This window comes from Piliocolobus tephrosceles, chromosome 12 (assembly GCF_002776525.5).
Source record: "Piliocolobus tephrosceles isolate RC106 chromosome 12, ASM277652v3, whole genome shotgun sequence".
NCBI classification, from domain to species: Eukaryota; Metazoa; Chordata; class Mammalia; order Primates; family Cercopithecidae; genus Piliocolobus; species Piliocolobus tephrosceles.
In genome coordinates, this window is record NC_045445.1 from 103,657,178 (window position 1) to 103,674,649 (window position 17,472).

The 17,472-nt window shown below is 40.7% G+C and overlaps 1 protein-coding gene across 1 annotated transcript in view; it reads left to right on the forward strand.

Moving 5' to 3' along the window:
- FUNDC1 (FUN14 domain containing 1) overlaps nt 1-17,053 on the forward strand; it is a 19,978-nt gene extending 2,925 nt beyond the window's left edge. Inside the window, exons 3-5 of the mRNA XM_023202801.1 lie at nt 2,680-2,755; nt 13,222-13,350; nt 16,413-17,053. Of these exons, the coding sequence (XP_023058569.1) occupies nt 2,680-2,755; nt 13,222-13,350; nt 16,413-16,490 (283 nt within the window). The 3' untranslated portion in view covers nt 16,491-17,053. The remainder of the gene's footprint in view (nt 1-2,679; nt 2,756-13,221; nt 13,351-16,412) is intronic.
- Nucleotides 17,054-17,472: the final 419 nt, after the last annotated feature.

A 17,472-nucleotide genomic window follows, 5' to 3' on the forward strand; every position in this document is an offset into this window, starting at 1 on the left:
TATATATGTATATATGTATATATATATATGCACATACACGTGTATGTGTATATATGTATATGTATATATGTGTGTGTATATATAGAACCGTGGAGACCAGGTGTGGTGGCTCATATGTATATATATGTGTGTGTGTATGTATGTATGCACACATATATACATATACACACACACACATTTGGATTATAGCCAGGTGTTGGTCCAGGAGCTGTATAATAGAACTCTAATAATTATACAGGTGATTTGTTTCAATGACTATATTCAGTGTAGTAAATTTTTGCAATTTTCTTAGGATGTAAAACTGATGTGATATTGTGGTGTATATTAAGGAGGAACAGTTAATAGGCACTAACCTAACAAGTTAGCAATTTAGACCAATTCAAGACGTGAATAGGAGGCTGAGGAAATTTTATTTAGCTGTAGGTAGCTGTAGGCTTTTGATCATGACAATTTTTTTTTTTTTTTTTTGAGATGGAGTCTTGCCCTGTCACCCAGGCTAGAATGCAATGGCACAATCTCCGCTCACTACAACCTCCGCCTCCCGGGTTCAAGCGATTCTCCTGCCCCAACCTCCCGAGTAGCTGGGATTACAGGCACGTGCCACCACGCCTGGCTGATTTTTGTATTTTTAGTAGAGACGGGGTTTCACCGTGTTGGTCAGGCTGGTCTCGAACTCCTGACCTCGTGATCCGGCCACCTCGGCCTCCCAAAGTGCTGGGATTACAGGTGTGAGCCACTGCGCCTGGCCCATGACAAAAAATTAAAACTATTATCAGGATGGGTGATTGCTAGGAGCGATGGGAGGTGTCAAGAACAGTTAGAGGGCCCTTAAGAATGTTCTGGAAGCAAGGTAATGATGCCCTTGAGAATGGAAAGGAGAAAACAGTCAAATAACATTTTGGAGATAAAATATATAGAATTGTGGAGGCCAGGTGCGGTGGCTTACACTTGTAATCCCAGCACTTTGGGAGGCCAAGGCGGATGAAATCACCTGAGGTCAGGAGTTCAAGAGCAGCCTGGCCAACATTGTGAAACCCCGTCTCTTTCAAAAATACAAAACTTAGCTGGGTGTGGTGGTGCCCGCCTGTAATCCCAGCTATTTGGGAGGCTGAGGCAGGAAAATTGCTTGAACCCGGGAGGCAGAGGTTGCAGTGAGCCGAGATCATGCCATTGCACTCCAGCCTGGGTGAAAAAGCGAGCTCCATCTAAAATATAAATAAATAAATAAAATAAAATAAAATAACAACAGAAATATACTCTCTCACAGTTCCGGAGGCTAGAAGTCTGCAATCAGGATGTCAACAGGGTTTGTTCCTTCTTGGAGGCTCAGAGGGAGATATCTGTTTTATGTTTCTCTGCTAGCTTCTGGTGGTTGCCAGCAATCCTTGTCATTCCTTGGCTTGTAGATGTATTACTCCAGTCTCTGCCTCTATTGTCCTCACATGTCGTCTTCCCTCTGTGTGCGTCCTTATCGGATTAAAGGCCCACCCTGTCCAGTATCATCTCATCTGAACTCATTACATCTGCAGTGACTCTGTTTTCAAATAAGGTCACATTTAGAGGTTTTGGAAAGGATGTGAGTTTTGGAGGGGGACACCATTCAACCCAGTGCAGAAGGCTAGATTAGAAATATAGGATTCGGCCGGGCGCGGTGGCTCAAGCCTGTAATCCCAGCACTTTGGGAGGCCGAGACGGGCGGATCACGAGGTCAGGAGATCGAGACCATCCTGGCTAACACGGTGAAACCCCGTCTCTACTAAAAAATACACAAAAACTAGCCGGGCGAGGTGGCGGACGCCTGTAGTCCCAGCTACTCCGGAGGCTGAGGCAGGAGAATGGCGTAAACCCGGGAGACGGAGCTTGCAGTGAGCTGAGATCACGCCACTGCACTCCAGCCTGGGTGACAGAGCGAGACTCCGTCTCAAAAAAAAAAAAAAAAAAAAAAAAAAAGAAATATAGGATTCATTTGCACAATGTGGATCTGGAATGCTGAAGGGAATGTGAGCTCACTGAAGGAGCGAATTAATCACGAAAGAAGTATGAGCTGACACAGGGTAGATGAGACATAAAAAACATTTAATATAAAAATAGGTAGATCTAGATAAGGAGGCTTTTAGAAATGTGGGCTGAAGTGTAGTCATTGAGTGGAACAACAGCTGGACCTGAAAGGATAGGAAAGCTTTAAATAGGTAGAGCTAGGCAGAAACCCCTAGAAGCAGGGAGATTAATAGCTTGAGCAAAGGTGATGACCTATTTGGAAGTTAATGGGGCTGGAGCCGAAGGTGGGGGTCAGCCAGGTGTATGGACCGTCTTGACTGTATTAAGCAAAATGTCACTTTTATTATGGGAGGTTTCAGCTTATGCAAATGTAGGAGGAGTGTAGTGAACCCCTGAGTACTTGTCATTATTTTAGTAGCTGCTCTTTTTTTCTGTAAATTCCCCTCCTCATCTGTCCCTTATTTTGAAGCAAATTTCAGACATTTTAGATTGTGCACAATCTAAAATGTCTAGCCTATATAACTGAGGGGTTTCTGAGAAGGTTTCTGAGCAGGTAAGGGACGTGATCAAAAGAAATGCGAAGACATAAGATTTTATTAGGAAAGCAATGAAAAGTAGAAGAGGGAGAGGATTTAGTACATAACTGATTGTTTTCATCTTTTGTTATTTCTTTGATTAAAGGTGTGCAGGATTTCTGTTCCAGAAAGTTGGAAAACTTGCAGCAACTGCAGTAGGTGGTGGCTTTCTTCTTCTTCAGGTATGTCAGAGCTTTAAACACTTGCCTTTGCTTACATAAAAGGTGGAATTTTTCTTTTAGGCATCAGCTTATGAAAGAGCTACAATGAGTTTTGGAAGCTGACTTTTGTCTTGAAAGATAATGATTTAAATATTTCTGAGTTATTAAGCATGGTTTGATCTCAGCTATTAAAAAGACAGCCATTGCCGGGCGCGTTGGCTCACACCTGTAATCCCAGCACTTTGGGAGGCAGAGGCAGGCAGATCCCTTGAGGTCAGATGTTCAAGACCAGGCTGGCCAACATGGTGAAACCCTGTCTGTACTGAAAATAAAAAAATTAAAATTAGCTGGCATGGTGGCACACGCCTATAGTCCCAGCTACTTGGGAGGCTGAGGCAGAATCACTTGAACCCAGGAAGCGGAGGTTGCAGTGAGCCGAGATCGTGCCATTGCACTCCCGCCTGGGCAACAAGAGCGAAACTCTGTTTCAAAAAAAAAAACCAAAAACCAAAAAAAATCCATAATCTTATATCTGAGGCAGGTAGATTTGAAGTTTTAGTTTTGTTCATATTCCTGTAAGTATAAGATCTACAAATGCTTTACCATTAGAGGATGTTTATCAGGGCATTATCTGGCATTCATGTCTGTTTGGCATATATTTTTTCAAAAATAATCGTTCCTTGAAGATCAAATATAGTAAATCCAAAAATTGAAAATCTCTAGGAATGAATGTGAGCAACACTTTTAAAGATGCAGAGAACTGTCAGTTGTACTAGATTAAAAATGATTGATGTTCATAGCAACCAAAATCTGAATTCAGCACCTAAGCCATCGATCATGTAATAACTAGTATAGTTGCTTTAAGTATAAGGGGACTGGATTTGTGTGTATGAAGCACAGATTTTGAGTTGTTCACTAAGCAGCCTTTTAAAAAATATGTTTTCTTTCTCTTGGTGACATTATTAGGAGTAATTGCTTATTACTTGTGGTAAGAGGTAAAAAAGAACATGATTAATACCTAAATTTAGTTCTTTGGATGAATATGCCAGCATTAGCACAGATGATAATTTTACTTAAGCTGATTTTGACTTGGTTTTATATGGAATCAAGAGCATATTTTATTCCATAGCTATTTTGAAGACTCAGTTGTCATTTCTGTTAGTGTAAAAGGGTACTGGACTGAAGCAGAGTTTCCTAAAATGTTCACAGAATGGAGAGAAATGTATATTTTAATCCACTCTGCATGTCAGTTTTTCAGAAGTCCATTTCAGTTCACTCAATATGCACCATTCAAATCCACATTTTGTCATTGCCACCTCCCACTTTTCTGCATTTAGTCCACACATTCTTTGAAGTTTTTAAGGCAGAACAACATAGGATCTGTCTGCATCAAACCAGTTTTTCCCACAAATATGACTAACCTTGAAAACTCAGTAGAAGGAAAGTGAAAGGGGAAATAAAGTAACAAATGGCTTTTAGGCTAATTGCCTAATATTCTTTAGGCCCACTTTCATATTTTGGTGACCTTTCTTATATTTAAAGATAAATATTAGTTTATTTAGAACTTAAAGCTTTTCTAGCAACAATATTAAGTGTTTTCCAATAGATATTTATTACACTGCTGTCTTAAAGTACACAATCTCTTCGTTTTAAGTTTTTGGAGTTACACATGCTTATAATTCAAAGGGCCAAGTAGTTGTGCAAGGCTTGTTACAGGTTGGTGTAATCCACCACCTCTCTCACTACCCCCGTTTTTCCATCCCCTGAGACATCCACTTTGAACTCTTAACTGATTCTTAAGGTAGTTATCTCTTTTTCCCTAAACAAGTTAATTGGACATTTCTTGATCTTTCAGTTTTAGGTGTGAACTATTGGCTTCCCATTATGGAATAGGAAAATTTAGCTGTCATTTATTGAACTGTTTTATTTTCCCTACACTTCTCCCCCCAGTCTCACATACCTGAATACTTTCTTCCCTCTCCCTCAATCGTCTGAGTGTAGTTACTTCCCTTTTTTCATAATTGTGTTAGATCATTCCTTACATGGAGTTCACTGAGATTGATTACTTAGAGTTCACTGAACTTCTTGAACCTGTGAATTTATGTCTTTAATCATATTTGGGAAGGTTTTGGCCATTATTTTTACTTGGAAGTTTGGGATTTTTTGTTGTTGTTTTGAGACAGAGTCTCGCTCTGTCGCCCAGGCTAGAGTGCAGTGGCACAATCTTGGCTCACTGCAACCTCCGCCTCCCCGGGTTCAAATGATTTTCCTGCCTCAGCCTCCCGAGTAGCTGGGTTTACAGGAGCCTGCCACCGCGCCCGGCTAAGTTTTGTATTTTTAGTAGAGACGGGGTTTCACCATGTTGGCCAGGCTGGTCTCAAACTCCTGACCTTAGGCAATCTGCCCGCCTCGGCCTCTCAAAGTGCTGGGATTACAGGTGTGAGCCACCGTGCCCGGCCAGGATTTTTCTTTTTTCTTTTTCTTTTTCTTTTTTTTTTGAGACGGAGTCTTGCTCTGTCTCCCAGGCTGTAGTGCAGTGGCACGATCTCAGCTCCCTGAAAGCCCGCCTCCCGGGTTCACACCATTCTCCTGCCTCAGCCTTCTGAGTAGCAGGGACTACAGGCGCCTGCCACCATGCCCGGCTAACTTTTTTGTATTTTTTTAGTAGAGACAGGGTTTCACCATGTTACCCAGGATGGTCTTGATCTCCTGACCTCGTGATCTTCCTGCCTTGGCCTCCCAAAGTGCTGGGATTACAGGTGTGAGCCACCACGCCCGGCCCAGGATTATTTCTTTAGACAACTACTAGTTGTGCAAATCATCTTTCGCCGGGCGTGGTGGCTCATGCCTGTAATCCCAGCGCTTTGGGAGGCCGAGACGGGCGGATCACAATGTCAGGAGATCAAGACCATCCTGGCTAACACAGTGAAACCCCGTCTCTACTAAAAAATACAAAAAAACTAGCCAGGCGAGGTGGCGGGCACCTGTAGTCCCAGCTCCTCGGGAGGCTGAGGCAGGAGAATGGCGTAAACCCAGGAGGCAGAGCTTGCAGTGAGCCGAGATCCGACCACTGCACTCCAGCCTGGGTGACAGAGCAAGACTCCGTCTCAAAAAAAAAAAAAAGAAAATCATCTTTCATTGTCATATGTATCAAATAGTTCATCAGTTTAACCTTCTGGGCCAACTTGGTCCCAGAGTCATCTGTCCTGTTTGCTTTCTAGGCCTGGTATACAGCTCTTACCCTGGGATCTCTCTTCAATACCTTCTGGATATTCCCTTTGTTTTTGTTTTGGGTTGTTTCCTGTATGTTATGTCTTTTGTTTGTTTGTTTGTTTTTTGAGACAGTCTTGCTCTGTTGCCCAGGATAGAGTGCAGTGGTGCAGTCTCACTCACTACAAACTCTGCCTCCTGGGCTCAAGGGAATCCTCCTGCCTCAGCCTCCCAAGTAGCTAGGACTACAGGCGTGTGCCACCATGCCCAACTAATTTTTGTATTTTTGTATAATAGGGAGGTCTTGCTATGTTGCCCAGGCTGGTCTCTAACTCCTGGGCTCAAGCATTCTACCCGCCTTGGCCTCCCATAGTGTTGGGATTACAGGCGTGAACCACTGCACCTGGCCTATCCTGTCTTGATGTAGTCTCTTATTTTGGTGGACACATCCTCCAATAGCTTTCGTAGAAAATGAGAATGGGAACTATAGTTTTTGAGACTTTGCATGTCTGAAAATTTCTTCATTTTATCCTCACATTTGTTTGATAATTTATTAATAGCTGGGTTTAGATATTGCTCCGTTGTCTTCTGACTTCCAGTGATGCTGTTAAAAGTCTAAAGTAATTCTAATTTCTGAACCTTTACATGTGTGGGGTTTTTTTTTTTCCTTTCAATAAATGCTTATGGGATTTTCTTTTGTCCTCAGTATTCTGATTTTTCCCAGTGATATGCCTTACTTTGGGCCTATTTTCATCCACTGTGCTGGAAACTCAAGGGGCCCTTTCAGTTTGGAGAAATTTTCTTTATATTTATTTAGTTAATGATATCCTGCTCTTTAATTTTCCCATCTTTTTTTCTGTGGTTCCCATTATATGTATCTCCTGGACCAGTTGTCCAATTTTTCTTTCTTTCTTTATTTTACAGTTTTAGACTTATTATTATTATTTTTTTTTAAATAGAGATGAGGTCTTGCTATGTTGCCCAGGCTGGTCTCAAGCAATCCTCCTGCCTTGGCCTCCCAAAATGTTGGGATTACAGGCATGAGCCACTGTGCTTGGCCTAATAATCTTTTTTTTTTTTTTCTTTCTTAGATTTGGCAGAACACTAATAATCTTTTCAGTTTTCCACTTTCATTGGTCTATTTTCTGAGAGATTTCTTCAACCTCAACAAGATTTTTTGTTTTTTTGTTTTTTTGTTTTTTTTTTTGAGACAGTATCACTCTGTTCGCCCGGGCTGGAGTGCAGTGGTGTGATCTTGGCTCACTACAGCCTTGACCTCCCAGGCTCAGGTGATTTCTCCACCCCAGCCTCCCAAGTAGCTGGGACTACAGGCATGCGCCACCATGCCTGGCTAATTTTTTGTATTTTCAGTAGAGGTGGAGTTTTGCTGTGTTGCCCAGGCTGGTCTTAAACTCCTGAGCTCAAGCAGTCCACCCATATTGGCCTCCCAAAGTGCTGGGATTACAGATGTGAGCCACCATGCCCGGCTGTTGTTCTTTTAATGTGACTTTAGCATTCTGTTCCTTGCTTTTCCTTCATGGATGCAGTGAGCAGTATCTTTTTTAAAATTTTTTAGTGGCTAATATTCGGATTTTTTTTTTTAAGAGATTGGTGGGATGTATTTATTATGTGTGATTTGTCCTCCCCTAACCCATTGTTTCAACCAATGCAATGGTTAGAAGACAGTCCCTTCAATAAGACTTTTAGAAACACATCATATTACTGGAGCACTAACATTCTTGGAAACCATTTTAATTGCATATCTATAGACCAGGAAGGTTTGTGAGAGATGGTATAGTTGAATGTCTTCTCTCATTCGAAGATAGAAGGTTCTTAGAAAGAGGCGGAGAGTGAAAGTTTTCCTTAAATCACCAGATGCTAGTTGGAAGTGACTGCCTTAATAGACTGCAGGTTCAGAGTGTTGATCCAAATAGTCTGTCCTACAAGCAATTCTTAGCATCTACACAGAATGTTCATCTAGCAGTTTATTTTTTCAGCTTTACAAACAACTCTGCAGTGACTAGCCATTTATATACATCTTTGCACACTTGTCTAAGACAAAGCAAAAATATATTTAGGCCAGACGTGGTGGCTCACGCCTGTAATCCCAGCACTTTGGGAGGCCGAGGCGGGCGGATCACCTGAGGTCAGGAGTTTGAGACCAGCCTGGCCAACAAGGTGAAACCCCATCTCTACTAAAAGTACAAAATTAGCCAGGCATGGTGGTGCATGCCTGTAATCCCAGCTACTCGGGAGGCTGAGGCAGGAGCATCACTTGAACCTAGGAGTCAGAGGTTGCAGTGAGCCGAGATCGTGCCATTGTATGCCAGCATGGGTGACAAAAGCAAAACTCCGTCTCAAAAAAAAAAGAAAAAAAAAAATATATATATATATATATATGTATGTATACACATACATACACATATACATATTTAAGCCTCTTGATTGTCAAGCAGCCTTCCAGAAAATATTCCTGCTATCCCCATATGAGAGGATCCACCAGCTTTTCCCCCTTTTCATACTGTACTCTTTGTTTTTTGTTTTTTGTTTTTTTTTCTGAGACAGAGTTTCATTCTGTTGCCCAGGCTGGGGTGCAAGTGGCATGATCTCGGCTTGCGGCAGCCTCCGTCTCCCAGGTTCAAGTGATTCTTGTGCCTTAGCCTCCCGAGTAACTGCAATTACAGGCACACACCAATTACAGGCGCATACCACCGTCTGGCTAATTTTTGTGTTTTCAGTAGAGACGGGGTTTCACCATGTTGGCCAGGCTGGTCTCGAACTCTTGGCCTCAAGTGATCCGCCCTCCTCGGCTTCCTGAAGTGCTGGGATTACAGGCATGAGCCACCGCGCTCGGCCTCATACCGTACTCTTTGGAAGGGAGTCACTGTGTATAGCCCACATTTCAGGAGTGTGATTATGCTCCACCTTTCTGAAGGTGGAGTAGCTACATAAATTATTTAGAAATAGTCTGTTGGAAGGTTTGTCTCTTCTTTTATTTATTCGGTCATTTATTTATATCAATATGGACTCATGGATATTTATTTTATACTTTGGTTTATAATCTAATGCTCTTTTATTGCTCAAATTTTACCAGCTTTGGCCATTAAGAGCTCTTTCAGTTGTGCATTATCTTTTTTAATCTCTCTGAGGACATAAATGATCAAGCTTCTTTGTGTGTGTGTGTGTGTGTGTGTTTTAAGCTTCTTCCTACCAAGTCCCTGTTTGTCTAAGGTGTTTTGTTTCCCTTCCCCTCACTTTTTCCTGCTTGTTTATTTTGGTTTCTAGTTTTCAAATTAAAGGCCTTCCTCCATGTCTGATGATCCTTGGTTGTCTGCTCATATTTAAGAATTGAGCTCTAAAAGTTGATGGAAAGCTCTAAACGATATGGACGTGTGGGGCTTTCCCTTCTCTGGGAAATCTGACCAGTCCAAGAAAAATGATTTAAAGATAAGGAGTTGGGGGTGGGCGAATTTCTCGCAGTGAAACGGCCCAGTTAGATCAGCATATGGTGAAGTTCACAAGCAAAAAGCCCCATCTACCTGTTTAGAGCTTTCTGGGCGACATGAATCTTTATCTGAAAGACTGGTGTGTGTGTGTGTGTGTGTGTGTGTGGTGTTTTTTTGTTTTTGTTTTTGTTTTTGTTTTTTCTGGAAACAGTCTCACTCTCTGGCCCAGGCTGGAATGCAGTGGCGTGACCATGGGTCACTCCAGCCTTGAACTCCTGAGGCTCAAACGATCCTCCCACTTCAGCCTCTCAAGTAGCTGGGACTACAGGTGCATGCCACCATGCCTGGCTAATTTTTGTATTTTTTGTAGAGACAGAATTTCGCCATATAGCCCAGACTGGTCTCAAACTCCTGGGCTCAAGCAGTCAGCCTGCTTCACCCTCCCAAAGTGTTGAAATTATGGGCATTAGCAGCCGAGCCTGGCCTCTGGCATTATTATTTACTTACTTATTTATTTATTTTTGAGACAGTCTCCCTGTCACCCAGGCTGGAATGCAGTGGCGGGATCTTGGCTCACTGTAACCTCTGCCTTCTGGGTTCAAGAACCACTTCCTGATTCTTGTAACTCAGCCTCCTGAGTAGCTGTGATTACAGGTGTGAGCCACCACGCCCAGCAAGTTTTTTGTATTTTTAGTTTCACTGACATAGTTTCACCATGTTGGCACGGCTGATCTCGAACTCCTGGCCTCAAGTGATCTGCCCACCTTGGCCTCCCAAAGTGCTAGGAGTACAGGGGTGAGCCACCACGCCCAGCCCCTCTGTCATCATCATCATCATTATTATTATTATTATTATTATTATTTTGAGACAGTGTCTCACTCTGTTGCCCAGGCTGGAGTGCAGTGGCGTGATATTGGCTCACTGCAGTCTCTGCCTCCTGGGTTCCAGTGATTCTTTTGCCTCAGCCTTCCAAGTAGCTGGGATTACAGGCATACGCTACCACGCCCGGCTAACTTTTGTATTTTTAGTGGAAACGGGGTTTCACCATGTTGGCCAGGCTGGTCTTGAACTCCTGGCATCAGGTAATCCGCTTGCCTCAGCCTCCCAAAGTGCTAGGATTACAGGTGTGAGCCACGGAACCTGGCCTGGCATTTTTTTATTTTGTTTTATTTTATTTTTTTAACTTGGAAGCTTTTATTCTAATGAAAGTACTTCACCTAATTCCGTTAAATATTTTAGTGTTATAGGAAGTCAGATGTTCAAAAGGCAGTCATCACTGCCCCATTCCCTCCCCAGTCTTTTGGCTTGCATTTCATTGTAGCTGTAGATGAATTTTGTGTGGACAAGACTGAATTGGGTCCTGTATGTATTGGTTGGTTAAGTTGGTTGTACCTGAACCCCACCTGGGGCAGATTGCTTGTCCTTGGTCATCTCTGTACTGGAGTAGGGTGCTCAGTTTAGACTGGTATTCTTCGGTTTGATCAGAATTGTACTTCTCAGCTGGGTGCCGTGGCTCACTGTAATCCCAGCACTTTGGGAGACCAAGGCAGGAGGATGGCTTGAGGCCAAGAGTCCAAGACCAGCCTGGGCAACATAGTGAGACTTCATCTCTCTCTCTTTTTTTTAAGGCATTAATATCTTTAGCATCTCAAGGTTTTTCATTTTCCCTGCAAGGGAACAGATTCTCAAGGGAATTTGTTCAGTGATGGTAGATCACTCCAGCATCAAAAATCATTCTCTTGTTAGAGACATGGTAGGTTGGGCCCTTTGGGGTAATCTAGCCCATCCACTTTGTTGCTGAGAGTCATGATTTGAGCCAAGTTGGTTAATACAGCTTTTGAGATTTAGTCTTTATTCATTGTCTTTGTTATCATTTATTTACTATGTCTCATTCATCTGGCATTAGTTGGGACTCTAAGGATATAGAGATTCACAGCCCATATGGTCAGTGCTGAGCTAGAAGGGTGTGTTTAGTGCTGAGAGAGCAGAGGGAAGATGCTCTGTCTGCTTGGAGGTGTTAGGGAAGTCTTCTTCCAAAGAGGCGTTATTATCTTTAGCATCTCAGGGTTTTTCATTTTCCTTGCAACTGTTTGACATTTTCCCCCAAAATGTAGAGGATTCTTTAAACTATACAAAATCTTTATCTCAGATAACACTGGGTTTACTAATTAACAGTGACAAATGGCTCTGTAAAAATATTTTCTGTATAGAGTGCTGTTTGTGAGAATTTGTTTCATCTGTCTCATATAAATGGTTTCCTTTATTCATTTGCTGGCGACTGGGGGGGTGGATAAGGGGTCTCACCCAGGGAATATAGTTAAGGTTGTTTTTCTTTGTTTGTTTTTTTTAATTCCACTACCAGTTTAACTCATGGCATGAAGATTAGCTTTTTAAAAAAAAACTTTGTAAATTAAAATGTTAAGTCTTGAAAATGACAGTTGAATTGGGAGTTGATTGTGAGTGGTGGCATAGATAATATTTTTGTTCTAACCAAAAAATAAAGCCATATGCATACATAAAATCTTTGTATTTCTCACAAGCTTTGGATTAAGAAGAAATGTTAAGATTCAGCAAAAAGTAAAATTCTGCAAAAGCTTCATAGTAATCAACTATTTAGATTACTTAGTGCAAGCCAGTAAGAAGTCTTTTCAGTTTGTATGTAGAAAAGGCTCCTTTTCCTAAGGTTCCTCATCACCTCCATGCCTGTGACTCAAATTGCTGTATCAAATACTACCAGAAAAAGCCTTCACTTGCCATTTGATTTGATCACCACTATTTTGCTGAGGCTGGAGTTTGAAGTGATAGTGGATGAATAAATACAAGAAGAAATGCAGATAAATAAATTCTTCCATCGAGTCATTCACAGACAAAATAGAACCTAGGATGTCTAGTCAACCTGTTTATGCGAAATCAGATCTTTTTATTATTTAAAATATTTTCTGTATGGCCAAAAGTCAGTGTGTTCATTCAGGGTGCAAATGGCAAAAAAAAAAAAAAAAAAAAAAAGTGATGCACTAAAAAATTACAAAGAAAGCATAAGCTTGACAGAAGTGATTTATAATGGTATATATGGCTATTTTATTATTTGGAGGCACTGAGTTACTGGACTGGCTTTGCACACGCTGTTGTTCCTGTTCAGATATTGCAGTCTCTCAGTAGTACCATATGATAATTTTTCTTATGATAGGCATTTGGCTATAGTTTTGTTATTAGGATTTATAGCATGAAACTTGTGTAGAGCGCAGTTTGTTTTATATTCTACTTTCAAAAGCAATTACCAGAAAGTATTCTTAATTTAAGTAAAGAGAGCTATTTAAATACTTAGCAAGTTACTTAAATTTCTTTAGTGATCTAATAACTGATTGGCTTATGATCCCTTGTAATTAAAGATCTATTTAATTGAAAGGTATTTTTTAACTAGCTATATAATCTAGATAATCTCTGTATCTTTTTAACTAATTCTCTATTCCAAAAAGTATGACAGAATGATAGTATAGTTAAAAGACAGCTTTTGGAATCATTTTCCCATCATGTACTAAACACTGTACATCACATCTAAATAATTAGTTACTTACTTATGTTTAATGTCTGTTTTCCCTAACATACCTGAAGCTTTCTGAGGGTAGGGGCTTATGTCTCCCTTATTCAGTACTTAGCATAGGGTAGGCACTAGTGTCTGTTAAATGAATAAACTAGTGGATAAAAAGCAATTTCTTAGCGATAAGTTTTATAGGTTACTAGAACTCTTAAGTGTTTATATATTCTTGGCTATTAGATTAGTCAACAACCTAGTTGGTTTAGTATTGATAATTTTTATTATATTTTTTGCAGATTGCTAGTCATAGTGGCTATGTGCAGATTGACTGGAAGAGAGTTGAAAAAGATGTAAATAAAGCAAAAAGACAGATTAAGAAACGAGCAAACAAAGCAGCACCTGAAATCAACAATTTAATTGAAGAAGTAAGATATATAATTTTGACTTTTTTTTTTTTTTTCCTTTTTTTGGTTAATAGGTGTCCCTTAGCAGAAAATGTGACCAGGGGGAATTACTGTCTTTTTAAAAAATGATGTTTTCAGTTATATATCTAGAGTGTTAAGTAAAATTTGAGATCACACCACTACTTAAATCAGTCATTATTATTATTTTTTTTGGTGGTTAATATAGATTCCCCTGCCCATCTCTAGCTCGCTTTGATCTTGTTGTAAAAACTAAGAACATTCTTTTCAACATACTTCCTCTGCCTTTATAAATGGACATGTACAGGTGTAGTAAAACTTAAAAGTACACATTTTTTTTTTTTGAGGTAGGATAGTTTGAAAATATATATGTTTTATTAATATGACTAATTTATTAATGTTTTCATGTGTAATTTGGCCCTTTTCTTTTGTACTCTGTTTAAAATGGAATTGAATACTTCCTTGCCTTTGTTTTTGTTTTATCATTTTACCTCCGTCAACTTTTTGGTTTGAAAAAACTCAAACCAGTTAAAAAGTTGAAAGACAAATATAGTGAATATCTAAATACCCTTCATCTATTTACCAAATTGTTCATGATTTGCCATATTTACTTTATCTGTGTGTGAGTGACACACACAAGATAATTTTTTTTTCCAAACTAAGATGTCATAACTTTTCATCCCTAAATACTTCAGTATGTATCTTCTAAGAGTACAGATATTCTCTTATACAACTATAAGTACCCCCCCCTTTTTTTTTTTTTACTATGTGGGACCTGCCACTTCAGAAACTTTTTTTTTTCCTTTTCTTTTTTGAGACGGGATCTCGCCCTGTAGCCCAGGCTGGAGTGCAGTGGCGCGATCTTGGCTCACTGCAACCTCCGCCTCCTGGGTTCAAGATTCTCCTACCCCAGCCTCCTGAGTAGCTGGAATTACAGGCACGTGCCACCACGCCCAACTAATTTTTTGTATCTTTAGTAGAGATGGAGTTTCACCATGTTGGCCAGGCTGGCCTCGAACTCCTGACCTCGTGATCTGCCTGCCTCAGTCTCTCAACGTGTTGGGATTACAGGCGTGAGCCACCGCGCCTGGCCACCTTTTTTTTTTTTTTTTTTTTTTTTGAGACTGGTCTCATTCTGTCTCACTGTGTTGCTTGGGCTGGAGTGCAGTGGCATCATCATGGCTCACTACAGCCTTGACCCCCCAGCTCAAATGATCCTCCCACCTCAGCCTCCCAAGTAGCTGGGACTACAGGTGTGCGTGACCATGCCCAGCTCATTTTTAAAGTTTTAGTAGAGACAAGGTCTTGCTGTGTTGCACAGGTCTCGAACTCATGGGCTCAAGCAGTCCTCCTGCCTTGGCCTCCTAAAGTGCTAGGATCACAGGCGTGAGCCCCCATGCCTGACCAAATGCCATTATTAATCCAGAAAAAAAAATGTAACATGAGACAATAGTATTTCCTTTTTTTGTTTGTTTTTTTGAGACAGGGTCTCGCTCTGTCACCCAGGCTGGAGTGCAATGGTGTAATCACAGCTCACTGCAGCCTCCACCACCTGGGCTCAAGTAATCCTCCCACCTCAGCCTCTCAAGTAGCTGGGACTACAGGTGCATGCCCAGATACTTTTTATATTTTTGTAGAGACAAGGTTTTGCCATGTTGCCAGGCTGGTCTCAAACTCCTGGGCTCAAGCAGCCTGCCTGCCTCAGCCTTCCAATGTGCTGGGCATTACAGGTGTGTGCCACCGCACCCAGCCAGTATTTTCTAGTATACAGTTCATATTAATATTTTTCTACAAAATATCTTTTATGGCTTTTTTCCCCCCAATTAAGAATTATATGCCAGGTGTAGTAGTTCACTCCTGTAATCCCAGCACTTTGGGAGACTGAGGCAGGAGGCTCTCTTGAGCCTAGGAGTTTGAGATCGGCCTGGGTAACAGAGAGAGACCTTGTCTCTATAGAAAATACAAAAATTAGAATGTGGTGGCATGCACCTGTCGTCCCAGCTACTTGGGAGGCTGAGGTGGGAGGATTGCTTGAGGCTATAAGTGAGACATGATTGTGCCACTGCACTCCAGCCTGACTGACAGAATGAGACCCTGTCCCCCCCCCGCCCCCCCCCCAAAAAATTATATATTGTTTTCGGTTATCATGTCTATGAAGTCTCATTTAGTCTTAAACATTCCTTTCATCTGTTAATTTTATTCCCCCATCTTTCATGGCACTGACGTTTTTGACGCCTCTAGGCAGAATATTCCACAGTCTGGCTTTGTCTGATGGCTTCCTCATGATTTTATTCTGGTTAAACATTTTACCAAAGTGATTTGTTTTGGTTTTGATCCTGTGTATTTTTTTTCTGTTGGCTAAATGGACTATTAATAAATACCATTGTGCCTGCCGTGACAATTTATTAAATAATCTGTGTGAATAACTTGATGATGGACCATTTATATCTACCTTACTGGTAGATTTCTTTTTACTTGTGAGATTATTGCTGCCCATGTACTTATCTCAATAGCCAAGGAGCTTACTGGGCATGACTGTGTTCTCTAGGCTCCTTCAATTAGTCAGGGACATTTCTGGGATCTTGCATGCTGTTTGACACCTGCAGTAGTAGGTGCACAGGAATTTTGGCTGAATATTTGTTGAATTGAGGAAAATAGCTGAAACTGCTACCTGGCTGCTCTGGATTCAGTAAGAATTTTTTTTTTAGTGTGCATCTTTTTATTGTGGTAAAATAGATAGACAAAAAAAATTTACCAGTTTAACCATTTTTAAGCGTACAGTTCGGTGGCATTAAGCATATTCACTTTTTTCTGCAATCATTATCACTATCTATTTCCAGAACTTTTTCATCATCCCAAACTCTGTGCCCATTAAACACTAATTTTCAGTTTGCCTCTCTCCCCAGCTCTTAATGATCTGTATTCTGCTTTCTGACTGCTTATATGAGCAGAATTATGTAATATTTGTCCTTTATTGTCTGCCTTATTTCACTTTGCATAATGTTTTCAAGGTTCATCCCTGTTGTAGCATAATTAAGAGTGTTTTTGTTTAAACTTTGTTTCAGGCAACAGAATTTATCAAGCAGAACATTGTGATATCCAGTGGATTTGTGGGAGGCTTTTTGCTCGGACTTGCATCTTAAGGACATGAATATTCTCCCATAGTAGATTCAACTATGAGAAGAGAAGTGGCAGCAATAAGGCAGTCTCTCAACAGTCATGCTGCCAGAGTCTCTAGGGCAAGGAGAAACAACTAGCCAGACAATACTCAATTCACAACTTAGCATTTTGCCATCTGAAGCTTGGCAAACTAGTATCTGCTGTAAAATAACCTGTATGGTATGTGAACCATAGTATTCCTGAGCAAAACATGGCTTTCACCGCTTTGTAAAAATTTGCATCTGTTTAGAAACTAGCCTATAAAATATCACCATTGGATGTAGATATGGAGAGAAAAGAAATATGTTGGGTTTATTGCTTAGTGAAATATTTTCTTTTTGTTTAAATAAAATGTTCATTGTGTTTTATGGTATGTGTCCATAATTTAAAATTTGTATTATAGTTTCAGTATTAAGGCTGACTTTTTTTTTTTTTTTTCTAGATATGTTTCCAATAAGTTAAAAAAACTGTAATACTCTTTTGTGGAAAGCTTTAGAAATGATATAATTATTAAAGATATTAAACAGACTCTGCCGATGTAATATGATACCAATTTTTATGTTGTTTTTTCCTGGAGTTATTACTTTGTTATAAATATAATAATTGTACATTTCTTTTCTTTTATTTCTTTCTTTTTTTTTTTGAGGCAGAGTCTTGCTCTGTCACCCAGGCTAGAGTGCATTGGCACTATCTTGGCTCACTGCAACCTCCGCCTCCCAGGTTCAGGCAATTCTTGTGCCTCAGCCTGCCGAGTAGTTGGGAGTACAGGCACTTACCACCACACTTGGCTAATTTTTGTATTTTTCGTAGAGATGAAGTTTCTCCATGTTGGCCAGGCTGGTCTTGAACCCCTGACCTCGGGTGATCCACCCACCTTGGCCGCCCAGAGTGCTGGGATTACAGGCGTGAACCACTGTGCCCAGCCATAACTGTACATTTCAAAAAAGGCTGTTCTAAGGAAATACT